The sequence below is a fragment of the Caloenas nicobarica genome, chromosome 4 (assembly GCF_036013445.1).
Source record: "Caloenas nicobarica isolate bCalNic1 chromosome 4, bCalNic1.hap1, whole genome shotgun sequence".
Lineage (NCBI taxonomy): Eukaryota > Metazoa > Chordata > Aves > Columbiformes > Columbidae > Caloenas > Caloenas nicobarica.
Window position 1 is genome coordinate 53090363 of NC_088248.1, and position 19790 is coordinate 53110152.

A 19790-nucleotide genomic window follows, 5' to 3' on the forward strand; every position below is an offset into this window, starting at 1 on the left:
ACAAGGTCTTTATCTAAGGCCTTTAATTACAGTGTAGGCTACAGCACTAATCTGTTGCTTGGATTACGACTGAGTGTACACCCTGTGTCACGACAAGCTTGTACCCTGGATGACCTCAGCTGGGATGAATCCTGGATTTGCAGATCCCTGTCGCTCCCTTTTGCCATCCAACATAGTGTCAGTCTGTGGAATTTGCTTCCGGACAAATGTGGCTCATATATGTATATATATCCTATTCAAATTCGGTTGGGACCAGAAAGGGCTTGTTTGCAGTGGTAGATTTTGCTGCACAAGGGAGTAGACCCTGTGCCGCTGTCCCTTTTCTTCCTAGTAGTGACTTGCAGGATCCATGTGGCATCTGTCTGACCTTTGACAAGGTCAGGATGAACTCAGCTAAATAGAAATTCATTAGAAGGCCCAGATTAATTATTAGTAAGGGCTTTCTCTGGTGATTTAGGTTTATTTCCAAGATTTGGATTTATTTTCCCTTCCCTTCCCTTTCCTCCCCTCCTGTGGAAGCAGAATAATGACAACCAGCAAAGGCTTTTACCTTATACTTTTATCCTAGTTTAACATTTCTGTCCTATGCAACTCATATATATGTAAAATAATATGAGCAAAGCTGCATATATCTCCAGAGATCTACTGTATGTTTTACAAATCACCAGCAACTTTTTTCTGCTCTTTATCTGGCTCCAAGCCTGGCTACACTCCTCTGTACATGATTAGGTATAGAAAGGGAGCTGAAATTTTTCCTGAGAAGCTCTCTAAGGATGCCAAATTCATCTATGTGCTTTTCCAAAAAGTAAAACAACTTTCTGTAGTTAACATTCCCTTTAGGCAGCTTGTGATCCGTAGGTTATTCACACAAAATGCTGAAGCTGCTCTTCTGAAACCTTTATGGTTTACACAGGATGCGGTGTCGTAGTTTTGTTACTCCACTAAGAGCCGTGTGAAAAGTACATATTATGCAACACACTCCTCAACTATTGAATATCTTTGTTGTGTTCATTCAAGTAAGATTATATTTTATTTTCAGTCTTGTTCATTGTCATGTAAGGCTTGCCACAGAACCAACATTTCTAAGAAAGGAGAAAAAGTTTTGTCCTAGATCTGAGGACTTTAAAATTTCATTCCCAGCTATATTGCTGGCTCAGTGAGTTTAAAGAGGTTACCTAAAGTCTCTTCTCAATTGTAAAACAGCAACAATTCCAACTTCCTGCATAAAACGCTTCACAAACTTTTGAGTAAAAGCCTTACAAAACAGTAAAAAAATGTATTTTCTGTATGTTAACTTTTGTTTCAGTGTTCCTGAAAATTATGTTCTATTGATTTAATGCAAGGATAAACCAGTATAATTAGATACCTACACTTCAGACAAGTGTACTTCAAGAAAAAAAAATTATTTTTCTTCCTCCTTAATCATGATGTATTTTTATTTCAAATTGAGGTCTCCTGGAGTGTGTGTGTTGTACTTTACATGCCTTTATATTTTGACCTCTCCACAAGAAGGTTTGAAAGAAACTCCACGAGACTGACCCAACAGAAACGATATGGGAAAAAAAAAAAAGAAATTAAAATTAAGATATTAATGTCCTTTTTATTACAGAAAAACCTTTATTTCCTATAGATACAAGTTCTTTTGGGTTGCTTTTCTCCTTCACAAACATAAAGAACATGAATGGCCATAAAAGTCGAAACAGAAAGTCTTCTCTTCAGCATTGACAGGGAAGAATTGCATAGGGAAGAATAAGAATGCTTCACCCAAATATTTCCCTAGTCTTCTAGTATTACTGGTTCACGGACTTCTTGAGCTGCATACTGTTCCTGTGCGTTTAATAAATCTTGGTGGATTTATCTTTCATGGACTTGTTCCAGATCTATATAAATATTCAAAATTCATAACTGCCTTTGGTGAGGAGTTCCACAGGTCTGTCGCCCATCAACCTTTTGTTTCTTTGCTTTGAACCTAATATCAACACTTCGTGGGTTTTCTTCTTCTTTCAGAAGAAAGAGTCAACAGTTTATTCCTACGCACCAGTCCATGCTACTCATAATTTTATAAGCCACTACTAATTGTTGTTCTCCCAGCCCAAGGACTCCTTGCTGACCTGGTCATTCTTCACATGGAGCCCACTCCATACACACCTCCCCTGTCCTTCTCTCAGCATGTCACTATTCTGCTAAACACTTTCTGAGGTAGGGGAGCTAGAACTGCTCACAGCATTCAAGTTGTCAGTGAATCACAGATTTATGCAGGGGTATAATGATGATCTCTGTTTTATTGTTGTTTCCTTTCCTAATAATTCCTAACAGTGGAATAGTGTTTTGGACTGCTAGTGGGTATTAAGAAGTAAAACTATTCATGCAGGAACCCATAACTTCTCACTTGTTTGTTCAAGTCCAGCAAACTTGTTCAGCAGAAAAAAGGAAAACACCTTGGATTTCACTTTTTTTGGCCTCTTACACACTCTCTGAAGACCTGTCATAGGAAAGGATTAGGGTGTTACACTAGATGTGTCTGAAGCTTATATGCATAAAATTCATTTAGCAGACACTTTATATGATGTAAATAATCAATTTTGAAAAAAAAATATTTCATAGAAGTAGTAAATAGTATATTTCTTTACAATTAAATTTTATTATCTTCTTTAGCAACATATTTTAATAATGTCCCACTTATAAAATAATTGATGGGGCCTTTAAATGTAAGTGATTAAGCTTAAGGCTTACTGAATCAATCCTTAATGTGATTAATTTTTACATCTGAAAAAAACTATAGAATAATTTATGATTTTCTCTAATGGATTCATCATAGTCATCAGTTAATGTTGAGTAATAAATATAGGCTTATATAGCTGATTCTGTAGCCAGAATTCTATAGTCTTTTCTATCTTATCCCATTTAATCTTGGGGTATCCTTTTTTTTTCTCCTAAAAAAACCCCTGTTTATTACAATTTTTTAAAATGTTTTAATGACATTTTGTAAAAAAAACCTGAAAATGACAATGTAAGCTTATGAGAACTGATGATATTTCATTTTTTCCTGCTTTGTCTACTTTCCTTTACAGGAAAGATGGAAAAAGTGAGTAAAAGAAACATAGCAGTTTAGTTTAGAGAAAAGGTTTTAATTTTTGTAGAAATTCTCATATTTTTCATCAACTCTGCTCATCTTTTTTACACTCATTGGCTTCAAGTCTCATTTTCATTTTTGATTATTAGACCTCACTGAAATGAATTTTTCCCATATTATTAACATCCTGTCTACCTGCCAGTCTAATAAAGTGAGGTTACATTCTGTTCTAAAGCATTGAGGTGCAACAATTTATTTTTTTTCCTTATGTTAACGCATACATGACAGCTTTCTCTAATATAGTGTGTCAATGATGGACTGAACATCAGGTACCTGAGGCTCAGGCACACCTTTGCTCAGTCTACTGACTTGTACCAGTAAATATCTACTGTGTGCTCCTTCCACACCAAACTTCAACATTTAATATTTGCCATATCTATTGTGACCATGGACATGTGTTTTTCTTAGCCCCTCTCTGTTTTCAGCCATATAATTTTTTTCACTTCCGAATGGTTTGATTGGTCTTCAAGCCTGCCCCTGAGAAAATTAATTTTCTATTTGTAGTCTTTAAGACTAGAAGGGACCTGTGCTATCTAGTTTGTAGCCTTGGATAAACAAGGGTCATGGAACACTACTGAATTAATTGCCCACCTGAACTAAAATATAATATCTCATCTGATCATCAGATGTCCAACACAGGAAACTTGCTAGCAATATAGGGAAACTATGCTTTTGGTCAACTGCTGTTGTCACTGTGGAAATTTTCAAGCTTTTCTGCTCTGAGTTTTATTTTACTGCTGACTAAGAGCTTCGAGGATCTTTCTATTGTTTGCTGTCTATTTTGCCTTAACAGATTCGGGTCAAATCACCCTGTGACTGGCCCTGGTTGGTAGATTTTGCTTCAAAGTATCTTCTAGACAAGGTTTATAAAGCTTCTGTCCTGTAAGACACCATTAGAAATCCTCCACTCTTTTACAATTTCATTTGAGACACATTGGATGGCACTTATTTAATCAGTATAATGGTTGTCCCATTAAGCAGTGATGGTTCTGTATTTATTGAAGAAAAATCAAGTAAAATGTCTTGTATAAATATAGGTCATCAGTGGTTACTTTTCCCAACTACAGATCTTGTTAGAAAATAAATTAGGTTGAAATGAGCCAGCCGCAAGGAGCTCTCTCCATGTGTCACATACTCTGCACCACGGAAACATCTGCTAGCAAAGTACACCCGAGTAAATGTATTTACCCTGCTCATTTAACAGGTATTACTTATGGTTAAAACTTTTAAAAATCTAACAGCTCTGCTCATGAGGGCTTCACCAGGACCGTTATACATACCTACGTAAGAAAAAAGCTCTGAACTATAATCTAGATTATTGAGTTGAAATTTATAGAACAATATTTGTTCATTTTGTCCTGCTTTCCTCGAAGATTCCTATCTTCTTCTGCTTATTGTTGTTAGTTCTTGCTATATGCTGGCCATGATATTGACAGGTTGTGGTGTTTTTTTCCTTCATATGCATCTGTTCAAAGATCAAATTTAGAATCTTATAAATAGCACTAAGCTCATCTCTGCTGAAGCAAGAGGATATTTTAGGTGTTCTCCAACATGTAAATTCAACAGACTGGAGTTTTCATCAAATATCTTAAAAAGTAAGTAACCTTATCTCCAAATTCTTTTGCAAAATAAGTATATCTTTCTACTACACAGATTGCAGCATACCTGGTTAAGTAATTATTTCATTCCTTATAGTGGCAGCAAAGAATCTTAAAGCCTTACTGGAAATGAACTATTGGGGTAGAAGTACTCACTAATTTTTTTTTTTTTAAATATTCCATGTAAAATCTTTATTGAACAAATGCATAACTGGTGTACAATTCCAAATAAAACCACAGTACATAGCTTAGTACAATTAATTTGCATTAATTCATATTTAGAGTAAAGATATTTCTCTTCTAAATTTGGAAATCCTGCAAGATTGGTCAGCAGTTAAGAAAATAGTATTATATAAGTATAACTTCTACTTTGAACGCTGTAGCTAAATGAAGGAGTTGTGTCCCCACAGATTAGTCTGTTTATGGGATACATGGTAGCAACTTTAATATGCAGCATTTCAAGGTCCCTGACGAAATACTAATATTGATCACTTTTACCTTATGAAGAGACATACAAAGATCTTTTCCATAAGCAGTGTGTCCTTGATAAATACAGAGATAACTGAGTGTAACTGTGAGGTGAAAAGTGTATTTTGCCAATGGCATTTGTAAAGTTGGAAAAGAGGGCAAAAGTGAAGAAAACAGGAAGTGTTAGGAGAGATTAATATCTCACATGAAAATCTAAGTAAATTGGATATAGTCGTGGTTATCAGTCAGAAGTTATATAACTTCTCTGTGTATTTTAGGAGTTTAACTACGGAAATGCCAGCCAAGTGGTGAAGCACGTGGATACATCTGTGCCTTGACAGACAAATCCTGCTCAGGCCTTTCCCTAAATCACTGAGAAACTTTAGCTGTGAGGAGAGAGGGCTCGGGGGTATCTCCTCGGTGAATATAACTACCTGATGGGAGGGGGCAAAGATGACAATGCCAGGTTTTTCAGTTGGACACAGGCCTGAGCATCCTGCTCAGTGGCCCTGCTCCAGGCAGCGGGTTGGACCGGGTGATCCCAGAGACCCCTCTAGCCTCAACCCATTGGTGGCCGGGGACTCCCTGAACCCATGTGATGCTCCGAGCAGGTGTAATGTCTTTGCTGCCGGTGGCTCAGCATAAAGATAACGCTGAAGTGAAACAGAGTCAGCCCTTAATCTTGTGGCTGCTCTTACTCAAGCCATGGAATTACTTGTCTTGGTAGACCTGGCAAATTTGAAACTGTTTTCTGGATTTGTAGTCAGCCATGCTAATAATATAAGAAGCACCTAGACTGAGTCTAGGAATCAATAAAATTATCTTTGCAATTTGAATTACTCTATAATACCGAAAGGTGTATGATGCTTTACAGAACCAATGTGCTTCATTTCTTATGTTGTTTATTTATGACCGAGACAATCAGTCCTGTGTACATGCAAGGTATGTGAAATGGGCCCTGTGTGTGCAAAATTCAAATCATCACAAAAGCAGGAATGACCCCATGCTAGGTTAGTTGCAATGTCGAAAGGAAGACAGACAAGTTGTTCCGTTTTCAATCTAATCAGTCTGTACCTATAGAGCAGAACCATAGGTCAACAAGACTGAAAGACGTGTCTTCATTCTTGCTATATTTTTTTTACTATCCAATCAATAATTCAGTATGCTGTCCTCTTCAAAATCATGTAGATAACCAATGAGAATGTTTATCTGGTACTCCTAATATGCCACCTACAGTGTTCTTAAACACAAATCACAAATTCTGTGACTATATTTGTATTTTTCCAGTGGTTTATGGTGGTCATATATAATAGTGCAAAACACAAACAGCTGAAAATAGTGATTGATTTTGAAACCCAAAATACTTTTAAAAACATTAAATTCTAAGCATTCAGACATGGCCACAATTTTTCTTTAAAGAAGGAAAATGAAGTGTTTAAAACAATAGTTTACTTGATATTTATCTTCCAAAATTACTCAAGTTATTTTTGGTAACACTAACAAGACAGTAAGTCTTGTATACAACTTATAAATTAATATTCAGTAATTAATGGTCAAAAAGATTAATTTCTCTTGTTGTAAAAATAAAGACTCCTTTTTTGTCACTTCCAAATTATCATGAGTTTCTGTGGAAGGATTCTCTTGATCTTGTGGCTTTAAGGTTTATTGTTTTCATTTCAGTGTAGGACAGTTCAAAACATAGATACTGGCTTGTTCCAAAGGCTATTTTATCAATACTTACAACATCTTTTTCCAACCAGAATGACAAATTTTGAGCAGTTTCACATCGACTTTTACCAGTCCAATTATACCATAGATGACCAGGAAGAAGGTTACAACAGTTATGGGTCTAATGAAAACCTCTGTGGAAGCAGAAAGTAAGTATGCAAAAAAAAAAAAACAAAAACAAACAAACAAAAAAAAAACCAAAAAAAACCAAAAACCAAAACAAAAAAGAAAAAAAAAGAAAAACTTAATGACAAAAACCAGCATGCAATTGCCAAAAAAGGATTGCATAATGAATTCAGTGGAAGTTTTAGTGGATAAATACAAGCCATAGCAGTAGCAAGACAGAAAGAATCTTATTATTTCTTTTTTGGGTTTTTTAAAAATATTTTTTAAACCCGTTGGTGACTTCTGCCCCTGGAAGAGGGAAAGAAGTTCTGAGAGTTTCCCCTTAAGGAGATTTCTACACAAGGTGGGAGGCTGGGTGTTGCTGCAACTTCCTTGTTCAGCAGCTGGTGGATCTGCCTGGCCCTGGGTCTTGCAGTGGGGGACAAATGGCAGGAGACCAGCCCAGGCCAACAGTGTTACTCCCTGCCATGCATTTAGGCCTCCTGGCAAAAAACCTGTGCCACACAAAGGTATTTAGTCTCCTGTGCCCATGGTGCCAGTGCTTCACAGAGTCTGTGCCACCCCTCTACAAAATCCCAGGATATAAAGAATGGGTTAGTTAAAGCACTGAAATGCAAACCAAAGGATGAGAGATTGGCTTTAGCTCTCCCTAGGAGTTTCTGGGCTGTTCTGTGTTATACCCTTACTATTTCCCAGCTTTCCTCCTTTTTTTTTTTTTTTCATTTTTACTATCAACCTTTTTGGATGTCACTGGCTGTTATACATATATTGATTTCAGTCAAATGAGAGTTCAAACTTGATTTACACCCTCCGGTCATAGAGAAATAAAATAATATATAATAATAATTAGGGAATCACAGAAAATAGAACAGGAAAGAGCTTCAAGACATCATCTACACTTTCCCCAAGGCAGAATTACTTATAATTAAACCTTTCTTTGTAAAGGATTGGGTTCCATGCTACTTTTATATTTACAGATGTTACAGGTTGTTTACCTAATTGGAGTGACGGAGCTTCTTGTTAGAACTGTTGATTTTGGGGCACATAGTGCTAGTAATTCCTTAAGCTCTTTATCAGATTCAAGAAAAATAAATCATCTAAAGATATGGCTCTTTCATTAGCAGTGTAGACATACCTGAGGAATGTCACCAGGGTGCTTGGTGGAAAAGTCAGGAATGCCTAAACTTGTGGGTGTCCTCAGAGCTCCCTTTCCCCTCAGCCCCAGCCTGGGAGCTTGTCCTCTGTCATTGCTGGACAAGTACAGGAGTGGGTGTGATGGGCTGTAGCATGCTGGCAGGCTAGCAGGAATACCGTCTGGTTTCGGTGTGGGTTGCAGTGAAGGGAAGGAAAGCTGTTCTCAGCAGCTCACTACACACAGTGGTCACTGTGCCCAGAAAATTTTCCAAATTCCCCAAAATGAAAATAGTTGAAGAGGTATACCAAGGCACACAGGCTAGCAGCTTTAAGCAGCTGTGAAGTTGCTCATTGTAGTTACTTGTTTTGCTGTGATTTGCTTCTTGTTCTAGGAGCCAGACAGGAGAGCAACTTCCAGCCACTGCTTTTGCCCCGTCGGAAATGCTTCTGTCCTCTCAGAGTTACACGGGTCAGATTTTGCAGCCAACATACAGTCCTGACAGTCTCTCTTATCTCAGTTATGCTGACGGATTTGAGGAGGAACCTCCTTTGCTAGAAGGTAAAATAAACCCATGGACAATGTGCATGATTCCTGGGGGTGCCTACGCTTTTCTTTGCTAGCTGGTGGCAATCGCTAGAGAAACTTCAGCAGAGCTGCAAGTTTGGCTGTGCCAACTTCAGCCAACAGCCGCTGGCCCCCAAACCTGCATTTTCTTATTTGAATTTGCCGTGGATTCATTTAGCCTTACGGCCTATATAGCATACACTTCACTACCACTAGATGACAGCATAACAATAAGTTTTGCGTTAAAGTTTCCAAATATTTTTTCCACTCTGTGTTTATCCTGCACACATATTGGAAAATCTATAATTGATAAATACTACAATAATCCTTTTTGCGTAACTAGTAATAAATTTAATAGTTTGAACATGCTAAATAGCTTGTTTCAGTGGGAAAGAAATTGAGAAATTTCCTTTCAGCTTCAATTAGTTGATCATTTAACTGCACGAACAATATAATTCGTTATGATGATTGAACCATCTCATATGCTAGTGGCTGATTTTATAGTTTACAAAGTACTTGTGCGACATTAAAAAAAACCCAGAAAATTTCTTATGGATTATTTCGACATATAAAAAGAGCATATTCAGCCTGCTTTTTCATACTAGAAGGCAAGTGGAGTTTTTATTACTTAAAAGATACTACTACTGCCTTAAAACCAGCAAGTTCACTCTGTTTGAGAAAGATAACTGCTAGATTTCTATCTCTCAGACTTCCAAGCATTTAACTCCACAGGCAGTCCAGCCTGTGAAAAGGGTGTTGAAATAAAACTGCTTCTGATCTGCAGGGCTTCAGAGATGTTCCTATCTGTGTACCACACAAATCTGACCAAAGATCCACATTTTAATACAGAATAACTTTATTTATATAATGTTTTGACTCAGCTCAAGATGATGGATTGGTGGAATAAGGTAAAGACTTACTTGGCTTTACAAACAGATCTAACACATTGTCCATCTCGGTAGTTCTGGCATCCAGTTCTGAACCTAACTTTTCCCTTGCAGGAGCATCCTAGGGATGGTGATTACTCTTGCAAGCTGAAGTGTTTCTGCAGAAATTATGAGAGAAATCTTTGCCCCAGTAAAGTTAATGGCAGATTTCCCATTGACTTTAATGAGGAAGAATTTAGTTCTGTTTCTAGGGGTCCTCAGTAACTGCTTTTTAAATGCAAAAAAAAAAAAAAAGCTTATAAAGCAGTGCACAAAGTATTATTAACTTGCCTTGAAGGGAAGAACATCATTTTTAAGTGCCTGTGGCAGTTCAGGCTTAAGACACATCTCTTGTCAGATTTGCCAGAATTAAAGCATGTATCTCTGTCCCCGGTGTTCTAGAGTATCTTGAATTCTGCAGTTACTGTTAATTAGCATATTTTTCAACATCTAAGTTAGTGCGGCATTAGATAGATGTGTTTTAAATATAGGAAAAACAAATATTAACTCAAAAATGCCGAGGGCATTTTTTAGTTCGCTGCCTAAAATTGGATTTAATAAATTAATATTTCAATTTAGAACCAGAGCTGACTCTCAAATATACTGGGTATATAGCAGGGACAGCATATTCCTACTACAGAATGCATCATCCTACAATATAATCTTCATTAAAGCAATTATTTTGTTTGCTTGTTTTGGGTTTGTGGCATCAAACGGGTTTCTGTGAAAGTGTTGTTTTCTTGTGAGCAATTAACTATCCTGGAATTTCTCGTTGCAGAACTTGGGATCAATTTTGAACATATATGGCAAAAAACATTAACAGTTCTAAATCCAATGAAGCCTGCAGATGGCAGCATTATGAATGAGACAGACCTCACCGGACCTATGGTCTTCTGTTTGGCCCTCGGAGCAACATTGCTGCTGGTCGGTTGTGGTAGAAATCTTAAGGGATTTCTTTTCTGACAAGTTAATACCGGGGTGATAATGCATGTGAAGTTGCAGAAAACGTAGTGTGGGCATAGAATGAGTCAATTGCTGCCATTCATTCTGAGGTTATATATTAAAAAGTCTCCTTGCTTTGACAGTACCTTCATAAAGTTTAAATGTAATGTAGATGTAATACAGGTGAAGTGATGTATTACTTCGAGTGGAAATAAAAGACCACACCATTTTTGGGGGTGAGATTTTATATGAACAAAGAACAGGTCTGTGCAGTGTATATCCTGGGGAGGCTCCGAACACCCGAAGCACAGGAGTGTGCAGTAGGTAAGGACCTAACAAGGAGGCTTTAAAGGAGGGAAGAAAAAGGCATAGCAGACCAGCCCAACTTTTCTAAAGTTCTTGTTGCTGTTCAGAAATTATCTTCTCTCAATGTTATTTTGGGAACTGCAAAGTTATTAAAAACAAAACACAACAAAACAAAACAAAACAACTATAATAATTCAAAAAAGAAAATGGAAACAGCCTCGTCCCTCCTGCTCAAATTTGCAGTACCTACCTGTAAATTTTACTAGTGCTTTCTTAGTTGATATTATTTTTCTACATCATCTACTAAACAAAATATGGTAGTCTGTGTTTAACCTGTTTCCTCTTTATGAATGTAGCTTTCCTACAGGAGAAAAGGTGAACAGGGGTTGTGCAGTACTCCAAATTCATCTATTTATCACTGACAACAGGGGCTCTACAGTGCTGCTGAAGTACAGCTCTGATGGTCGGCAGCAATTTATCAGGCAGGGATAAGGTGGGACCATTCTGGAAAGGGCTTTATGGCTCTAGCACTGAGGTGAGAGAAGTGGGACTCTAATTCTCCATTTCCTCTGTGATAAATAGTGCTGAATCAGAAGATTTTTGCAAGTTCTCATGCAATTTACTGTCAGTGCAATACCTTGAATGTGCAAACTGCAATATAAATGGCAAATATTATTATGTATGTCCCTATAAATATAAAAGTCTTTTAAAAGGGTGGAAGAGGCAGGAGGAAGGGGAATAAAAGGAAAAGCATATGGGAAACTAGAGAAGATAGGCTATTTTCCACCTAAAGAAATAAAGGTATGAGGAGAATAAAAGGAGAACTTGTTGAATTGACTTTAACTGGGAAAATGGAAGAGAAGGTAAAAGAAAGAAAGAATTAAAAAAAAAAAAAGTTACTGTTGATTTTGCTCCCTGGATAGCCAACAATTATACCGAATATTAAACTACTATTATTGAAACAAAGTACTTTAATTACTTTATTTGTTCTGGGATATTAATCATTTTACATGTCTTTAGAAAAACAACTATTTTCAGTGCTCCAGGTGCAGGCCAGCAGAACTCCTCTGGTACAATCTAATGTTTTTGTGTCACAACTTCATGTCAATATGTTTATGGGCCACCTTATAAATTCAGGCTGCTCATTCTATCTCTGATACATTTGAATACTGAAGTGTCTCTTCAGCTGTGTAAGCTATGATATCCTTCTGTACTTGAGTAATTATCTTCTAGTAGCACCAGGAACATAATTTGCTTGAGAGCTTGTTTCCAAAAATAATTTATAAATTTTATTAAGTTTCAGCTTTTCAACTATGGAAAAATATGCAAAGATATTCTTCAAATGATAGCAGTTCTTTCAGAGCAGAGAGAAAAAGAGGAAAGGGTTGTTAGCCTGGCAGCAGGACTTGATCTTCCTCATACTGGCATAAAGAGGGCAGCTCCGCTGCAGACAGAAAAAGAACAGCACTGTGAAAGTTAGCAGAAGCCTGAGCCTCAGCTGCTTTGCATTTTACATAGTTGTTCGTACAAAATCAGACTTCCTCATCCACTTAAACTAAGGATAGTAGAACCCACTCTAGGCAGATGCAAACAAGCACACAAAGTCTGACTTTCTTCTAACCTTGTTCCTTCCGCAGGACAAATTTAGCTTTTTCAATTCATCAAAGCCTGCCAGACTAATCAAGCCTGATTCTGGTTTTGCTTACATCACTGTGAATTGAGAGTATTTCCGCATGTGTGAGTCAATATACTTACACATGTTAAGAAAGGCTAGAATTGGAACCAGCATGTTCAGCTGCTTTTTTTCTCTCATTCCCCTGCACCACAAATCAAACATTTCGCCAAGTGGAGATTTCAGTCAGCTGCTAGTGCTGGTGCTCCCTTCATCTCTGTCTCAGTAATTCCTAATCTTAAATTAAGCTGCTAAATAGTGCTAAATAGTGTGGAATGAACAAGTACACTGAAACAAACAGATTTGCCCCAAACTATTGTGGATGTTAAACTTACTACAAATCTTTAATGACTGAAATTGTAATTGATAATAATCTGAGCTAGTATTGCTCTTCCACACTATCTCTAGCTATCATTAATTGTATTTGGTGAAGCAATTTTTCCTGATTATTTTATACCAGTAGTATACAAATGCCAGCAAAGGACTCTGTACTGAAACAGGAAGATTTCTGATGCCGTTAGTTCAGGAATAGATTATTCCTTTATGGTGGAACATGGTGGCAGGGAAAAGGCCAACACTTGGGATGTTGCAAGGACATAGGTAACCTGCCTGTTTCTGACCTAACTTTTAGGCCTGGAACCAGAGAAGAGCTCAGCAGTGAGCCAGGTCAAGCTGAAAACAGGATGATGGTGCTGATGTAGATGCAGGGCTTATTAACTGAGGCTGCCTTTCACACACAAGCATGCACTGCTCTCCAGCTGGAGCTGATGAACTGTCACCAGCCCACAACATTAGGACTTTCAGGTTCTGTCATCCCTAGATTAAGCTCTCTCTGCTGTGTTGCTTTATATCTGTCCAGCTCAAACACTGCTGGCATTCAGTCATCAGCTTCCACTCAAATGGATGCAGGAAGACGGGGCAGAGAAGGAGGGTTCTCGAAGTTTTTTTACCGGACATTTTAGTAAAATGTAGGGATAAGTAAAGTGGGAGGTTTTCTCAATCTTCCTTAGCCATCATGAAAGAGATACTTGTAAATATTGCAAACCATAAAAAAAGCTTCAATAATGTTTCCACCTTATCCGTTTCAAGAGAATCCAACCACAAGCTACAAAATTTATAAGAAACTGAGATCCTTTATTAGTTTTGATTCTCATGTGGTTTATCATATACAATATATAATGTGTGCAATATATAGATGTGTGTGCATGCACAAACACACTTGTGTTTTAAGTATGTACATATGTATTGTTATGTGTTAGGAAGGTGATGTGTTGTAGCACTTCATTTGAGAAGTTTATTCTATGGTCCTATGTTAAGGGTTGAGTCCCAGGTTTGAGCTTTCTCCTTCATAAATGCATGTTATCATTAAGATACAGTGTTCCAAGACAAAGGAAAAACAAAACCATCTTCATCCCAATCACTGTTTTTTTCTGATGTACGAATGTTTATTTCTGGTGTACAGATGTGAAAATGACAGTATTGTGTAGCAAACGTTCAGTATTTCATTTGTTTAAAGCTTCAAGGGAGAAAAAAATATTTAACAGGCTTTTGTGAGTGTTCATTTTTGGGAGTGAACAATGCCCTCATACCTGGAGGTTATCCTTCAAAATGATGGCAGGAGATGAAGAAATCTGTGGTGCTGTGGCTACTGTTGCCTGTTGTACTAGCTTTGTGTATAAATTAGAAAACATCGGGCTCCAGGCTGACAGGCTGGTACCTTTCACAGACACTGAATTCACACAAAGGAATAAAACTTGGAAGAAAAAAAAGTCGTGTTTTTTTTTTTTTTCATTCATTGGAATGAAAAAAGAACACAAGCTGACAGTTACTGCTCAGGTTTATTTTGAAATGAACATGTTGTATTGATCTAAGCACAGAGATGTGCCTTTCTTACGGTAGTCGAGGGGAAGAATGGTCACATTCACCCTGAAAAACAGCATACTTTCAGCAAAGTTTTACTAGTTTTTTGCAAGCGTGCTTAAAGCTGAAGGTTTGTAATAAAATGTGAAACATATCAAATAAGTCAGGTCATCATTTTACTTAGGGCACTTTTCCACAGCCCCATATACACCTATTAGAAAGATGTTTCCTGGCACTAAAATGTGCTTTCCATAACTTCTCAGGTTGTTACAACTTAGACCTTCCCACGTCTCTCCAACCAATTCGTGTCCTGTTCGGAGCCCAATTACATTAAGACTGAGAATCAGTCTTATAACTTTAAATTAGCAACAAGCACATTCTCACAATTGTACCTTGGAAATTTTTGATGCAAAAATCACTCAAAAGTATAATTGTGGTCTATAATCTAACCGATGTAGGTGAAGTGGAGAGTGTCAACAAGAAAAAGTAAGAAAGCTAGTGCTTGCCTTCTCTCTTCTCCCACTGCTTTGTGACCACTTGCTCACTTCTGACACTTCATGTTACTTATATTTATTCCAGGCAGGAAAAGTTCATTTTGGCTATGTGTATGGCATGAGCGCCATTGGGTGCCTTGCCATGCATGCCCTGCTGAACCTGATGAGCGTCCCAGGAGTCTCGCATGGGTGTGTTGCAAGTGTCTTGGGCTATTGCCTGCTGCCCATGGTGATCCTGTCCTCTTCTGCTGTCATCTTCTCACTACAGTAAGTACCAGTGTATGGCAACAGGAATCATACGGAGGACAGTAAGTCAGGAGTCTGCTGTTATGCTAAACATTTTGTAAATTCTTATGTAGTGAATTGTGGCATTGGAAACTGTGAAGAAAAACACCATTTTGTTTGTGTGTTTGGGTGGAAATTGACAAAACTGAACTGTGTATGAGAGGGGTCATAGATATTCATTTTAATACGAGTTCTTAATTCCCTTGTTTCCCACTTGGACTGAAAGTGGCTTTGATTTTTGCAGCAGCCTCAAATGTGATTTTTGTTTTGCAGATCCAACAGTGATCAAACTCAGGTATCAATTTTGAAAGCGACACTCAGATTTTGGTTTTATATAGCTGGTTCTGCTGTTGCCTTTTTGTTCACAGTATCAGGTTCCCATCCTTATATTTCTTTTCCTTCAGTAGACCAACTTCTGTGTGACAGAATGAAATAACCAGTCAATCCTTGTTTGACTTGGAGCACTAGAACAAGGGTTTAAGATGTATAGAGTTGTATACTCTGAGGTATAGTTATGATGTAATTGCAAACTTGAAAATAGCTTTGAAAACCTTGAAAAACCAAATGTGTGGTGGCAAATGTGTCTCTGTGTGTGTGTGTGTGTGGGGGTGTTCAGTAATATACTTATGAATAGGAAATTTGTATGCAAGCCTCTCCTTCCTCCTCATTCTGTAACCCTTTTGAGATACAGACTGTGTTTACCTCCCTGTTCACATACAGCAAAGTACAAGGAAGCTCCAGGTCTTGCCTGAGGGCCTTGAGCAGTACTTTTATCCACCGTTAACATGTTATTAATAATGATCCCCCTCCTTAGTCTTGGTTGTTCATTCACATTTTTAACTCTCCAATCTGTAAAGTATAGGACTTGGCAGCTCATGAATAAGAAAATGCCCCTGTTTTTTTCCTTTGGAAAAGCAGCAATTTTTTGAATGTGTTTATTATTTTTTAAGGAAATTTTATAGTGGGATCAAGATTTTGGCACAATCCTTGTTGCGTGTTTCAGTGGAGTGATGATGGTTTAGCCTGATCATATTCTGTGTATTAAAGTGTTTCTGAGCTGTCCTTGATGAGATGAACAGCAGTGACACTGAAGAAGCTGTTTATCATCTGTTCTCCTACACTTCCCATATTTTCTTGATTAACCTGTTTAATAATCCACCCTAATAAAAGGTGAAGATATGTAATGGTAGGACAGATGGGGCAAACTCCAAACCAGCTGTTCCAATGGTGCAGAGTACTGTTTGCTTTACAAAGAATACCCAAACACACACTGCATGTTTGTAAAATGCTGTGAATTTACAGAAAATGCATCTTTTGAAAATCTATAAATATTATACTGTGATAGCCGTTACAAAATTAAACCATTGGTTAACTATTACAAACATACTATTAAAATTAAGTGGCAACTTTTAAATCCAACATACAATTCATTATTTTTAAAACTTATTTAAAATGGCAAAGGCAGCAATACATTCACATTTTTTCCTAGTATTTGTAAAAACGTTATTTCTGTCCATTTCAAATTATAAAGAACAGAGTGGTCAAGCCATATCCTTGACCAAACAGTGAAGGAAAGAGTGTAAGAATGGAGAAAGGAATTCCTTTACCCAGCTGATATAGATGACCTATTTGATAACCACATCTGCAGGCTGTGAGAGAGGAGTGGAGCGGGTTCACTCTCTCTGTGAGAGAGGAGTGGAGCGGGTTCACTCACGTCTGTGTCCTCAGTTCAATCTCATGCTGGTGCACCCCCAGTCCTCTCGGTCACTGAGAATGTGACATTTGCCCCTCTCACATGCTTGAGGATTTGGCCCTTATGGACATGCCAAACACAAGCTCTCTGCTAAAGCCAGACCATTCCTTTTGACAGTAACATGCTGTTAGATCAAGGACTGAATTTATAAAAGCACAGAAATTTCTCTTAGCTCTGATATGTTTAATGTCACCTTTCCATCCTGCTCACTCCCAGTCCTGAAACAAACCATGAGACACCATTGAACTTCAATGCCAGGCAGAGCAGCCACATCTCTAAATTGTACCACCTTGTAATAGCCCCCTAAAGAGTCATTATACTAGCTGAAAATTGTCATCACACAGTATGTTCCTGTTATGTCCCACCCCTCTGCCAGCATGGGTACCTGCTCAAAGAGCCGTCTATACCAGCTGTGATTTTCTGGCTAGCTGTTGAAGTGTCTTAGCATCTCCACTTGGAGCAGGAACTTGGTTTACAGAACCCAGTGTAATTTCCCTGAATGCTACTGTATAGGTTTAAAGGAACATTTAAACTGAGGACATTAAATCACACGGTCCTGAATGTTTTATTTCCAATGGGTTGAAGTTGCAATGAGGTGTTGAGGCACCTTAAAATTAGTTCTCTCCTTTCTCCCCCAAAGTCCCAAGAGCTGAGAACACCAAGTACCTTATTGGCCTGGAGACTGGATTGCCGAGGAATGAACTGTTTTATGTGTTGTGATTGCATTAAATAAGCTAAGTCAATTAAATAAGGAGAGATTTACTCATCCTGGTTTAATTGCAATAATAATATTAGTGGAGTTTATTTCTGATAAATGGACCTAAGTAAGTATTTTGTAGTCTGTTTCTCACTGAGGGTTCTGTTTTGCTGATACTTCGGAAGAACAGGACACCAGGAAGTCCTTTAGCAAGTGGCAGAGGTTCATTCATTCTCAAAGTCCTTGAGACTGACACAATGAAACTATGTAATACAGCCGATCTCATTATGTACATCACCAGTGTATTATGCACTTTATCTCATACATTTTACAGAAGCAGGCTGCAAACACAGAGTGCAAATAAAGCATATGCGAAATGTTATTTATTGGCAAGATTTTGTTGCTACAGGGTTTAATAGTGGGCTCTCTGTAATCTGCAGGAATATTTCAGTGGGCCTTTGACCATAGTCCCATAATCATCAGCTCTCCAGGCCATCGTGAGCCTGAGAGGTGGCAGAATGGAACTTCAGAAGGGCTCAGCTGTCACTGAGGGGCAGTGAGGAAAGCCACCATCCTTTCAGTGTGCAGAGAAGGATGCAAGGATGAGCAAAATATTTTTCTTCAGTAGTTCTTCACTCATTCCTTACTTTCTACTCAATGTGTATTCCTTTTTAAAATACCAGTTGAGCTTTCTCCTGGGAGGCAGTCAACATCTTTCTGCATAGTCAGTTGAGATGGGATTCCTTGAGTCTCATTGCCTCTCCTCAGAGTCCAAGGCATACTTAAAACTCATACCATGTGTTACAAAAATGCATCTCCTCCAGGCCATCAGGCTGCCTGTTGGAAGAGTAGATCTGTAGTATCATTTTAGATCTTAACAACTTCTACAAGATGATTTGGGATGCAACAGGACCTTTGCTAACTTTAAAATTAAACTTCAGCTGCTGCATCTGCTGGAACCCCAGAAGATTTAATTGGAAATGCACTTGTCCTTTTAGCAGTACTACCGATGAAGCTGCTGCTTTTATCCATGCTGAAGAAATTGCCATTTTGTTTCCTGTTTTAATTTGTTTTGCAGGCTTGACTTTCATTATGTCCGTCAGTCCCTGGTTCTTCCAGTGACGGGTACCTTATCAGTAACAAGTTGCTAGACATGAACTTGAGTTTGATAAGATTTGATGCTACATTTACTAACAAGTGGACTTTGCTGTGTTCCTTTCCTTTCCTTTCCTTTCCTTTCCTTTCCTTTCCTTTCCTTTCCTTTCCTTTCCTTTCCTTTCCTTTCCTTTCCTTTCCTTTCCTTTCCTTTCCTTTCCTTTCCTTTCCTTTCCTTTCCTTTCCTTTCCTTTCCTTTACTTTACTTTACTTTTCTTTTTTTCCTTCCTCCTAGGGGGATCCTGGGAACTTTGTTAGCTCTGTTTATTATTGGATGGTGCAGTTTGTCAGCCTCCAAAATTTTTACCTCTGCATTGGCTATGGAAGGACAGCAGCTTCTTATTGCATACCCATGTGCTTTACTTTATGGACTTTTTGCACTTCTAACTGTATTCTGAGATGTATTTTCAGGTAGACCTATTACAGTCTGTTTATGGTTGTTGGACAGGCATAGGGTTATTTACTTATTTTTAGATTGCCTAGAGTTGCATTAAGTTCCATTAACAAAATTAGATTATATGGCTTACCTTTTATTTGCCTAATGGCTGATAATGCAATAAAAAATCAAGCTAACAGGTAAATGACTACAATAATGGTGTTTTGAAAGTCTTACAGCTTAAAGAAAAACATTTGTATTGAGAAGGTAGCAAAAGTGAAAAAAAAATGAAATAAATGATCATTAAAAATATCTTTTTTGATTGTTTAATATATTATATATATACTAGAGAGTAACTGGAAAGCAATATTGTAAATAACAAATATAGTAAATCAAGTGAAAATAAAAATAGTTTTGTTTCAAAAAAAGCAGCTTGCCATCTCATATGATTACTAATCTATATCCAGAATTTATGTGTGTGTATTTGTGGGGTTTTTTAGCAGAAGAGTGAGTGGCCCTGAGTTGTGATGTTCAAGAATTGTCCAAGAACAGGTTGCTGCAACAGAGGGCAG

The 19790-nt window shown here is 37.7% G+C and overlaps 1 protein-coding gene across 3 annotated transcripts; it reads left to right on the forward strand.

The window, feature by feature from the left end:
- The first annotated feature begins 4638 nt into the window (after positions 1-4638).
- Positions 4639-19593, forward strand: YIPF7 (Yip1 domain family member 7). Of its 3 annotated transcripts, none has more exons than XM_065633417.1 (7): positions 4645-4728; positions 5478-5619; positions 6960-7076; positions 8580-8746; positions 10457-10602; positions 15038-15219; positions 19078-19593. In XM_065633417.1, the coding sequence occupies exons 3-7, from the start codon at positions 6961-6963 to the stop codon at positions 19238-19240; spliced, it is 774 nt and encodes a 257-aa protein (XP_065489489.1). In that variant the 5' UTR covers positions 4645-4728; positions 5478-5619; position 6960; the 3' UTR covers positions 19241-19593. The 3 variants fall into 3 exon arrangements, with proteins under 3 accessions (XP_065489488.1, XP_065489489.1, XP_065489490.1); XM_065633418.1 differs by having other exon boundaries at positions 5478-5587; XM_065633416.1 differs by lacking the exon at positions 5478-5619 and having other exon boundaries at positions 4639-4728; positions 19078-19592.
- Positions 19594-19790: the final 197 nt, after the last annotated feature.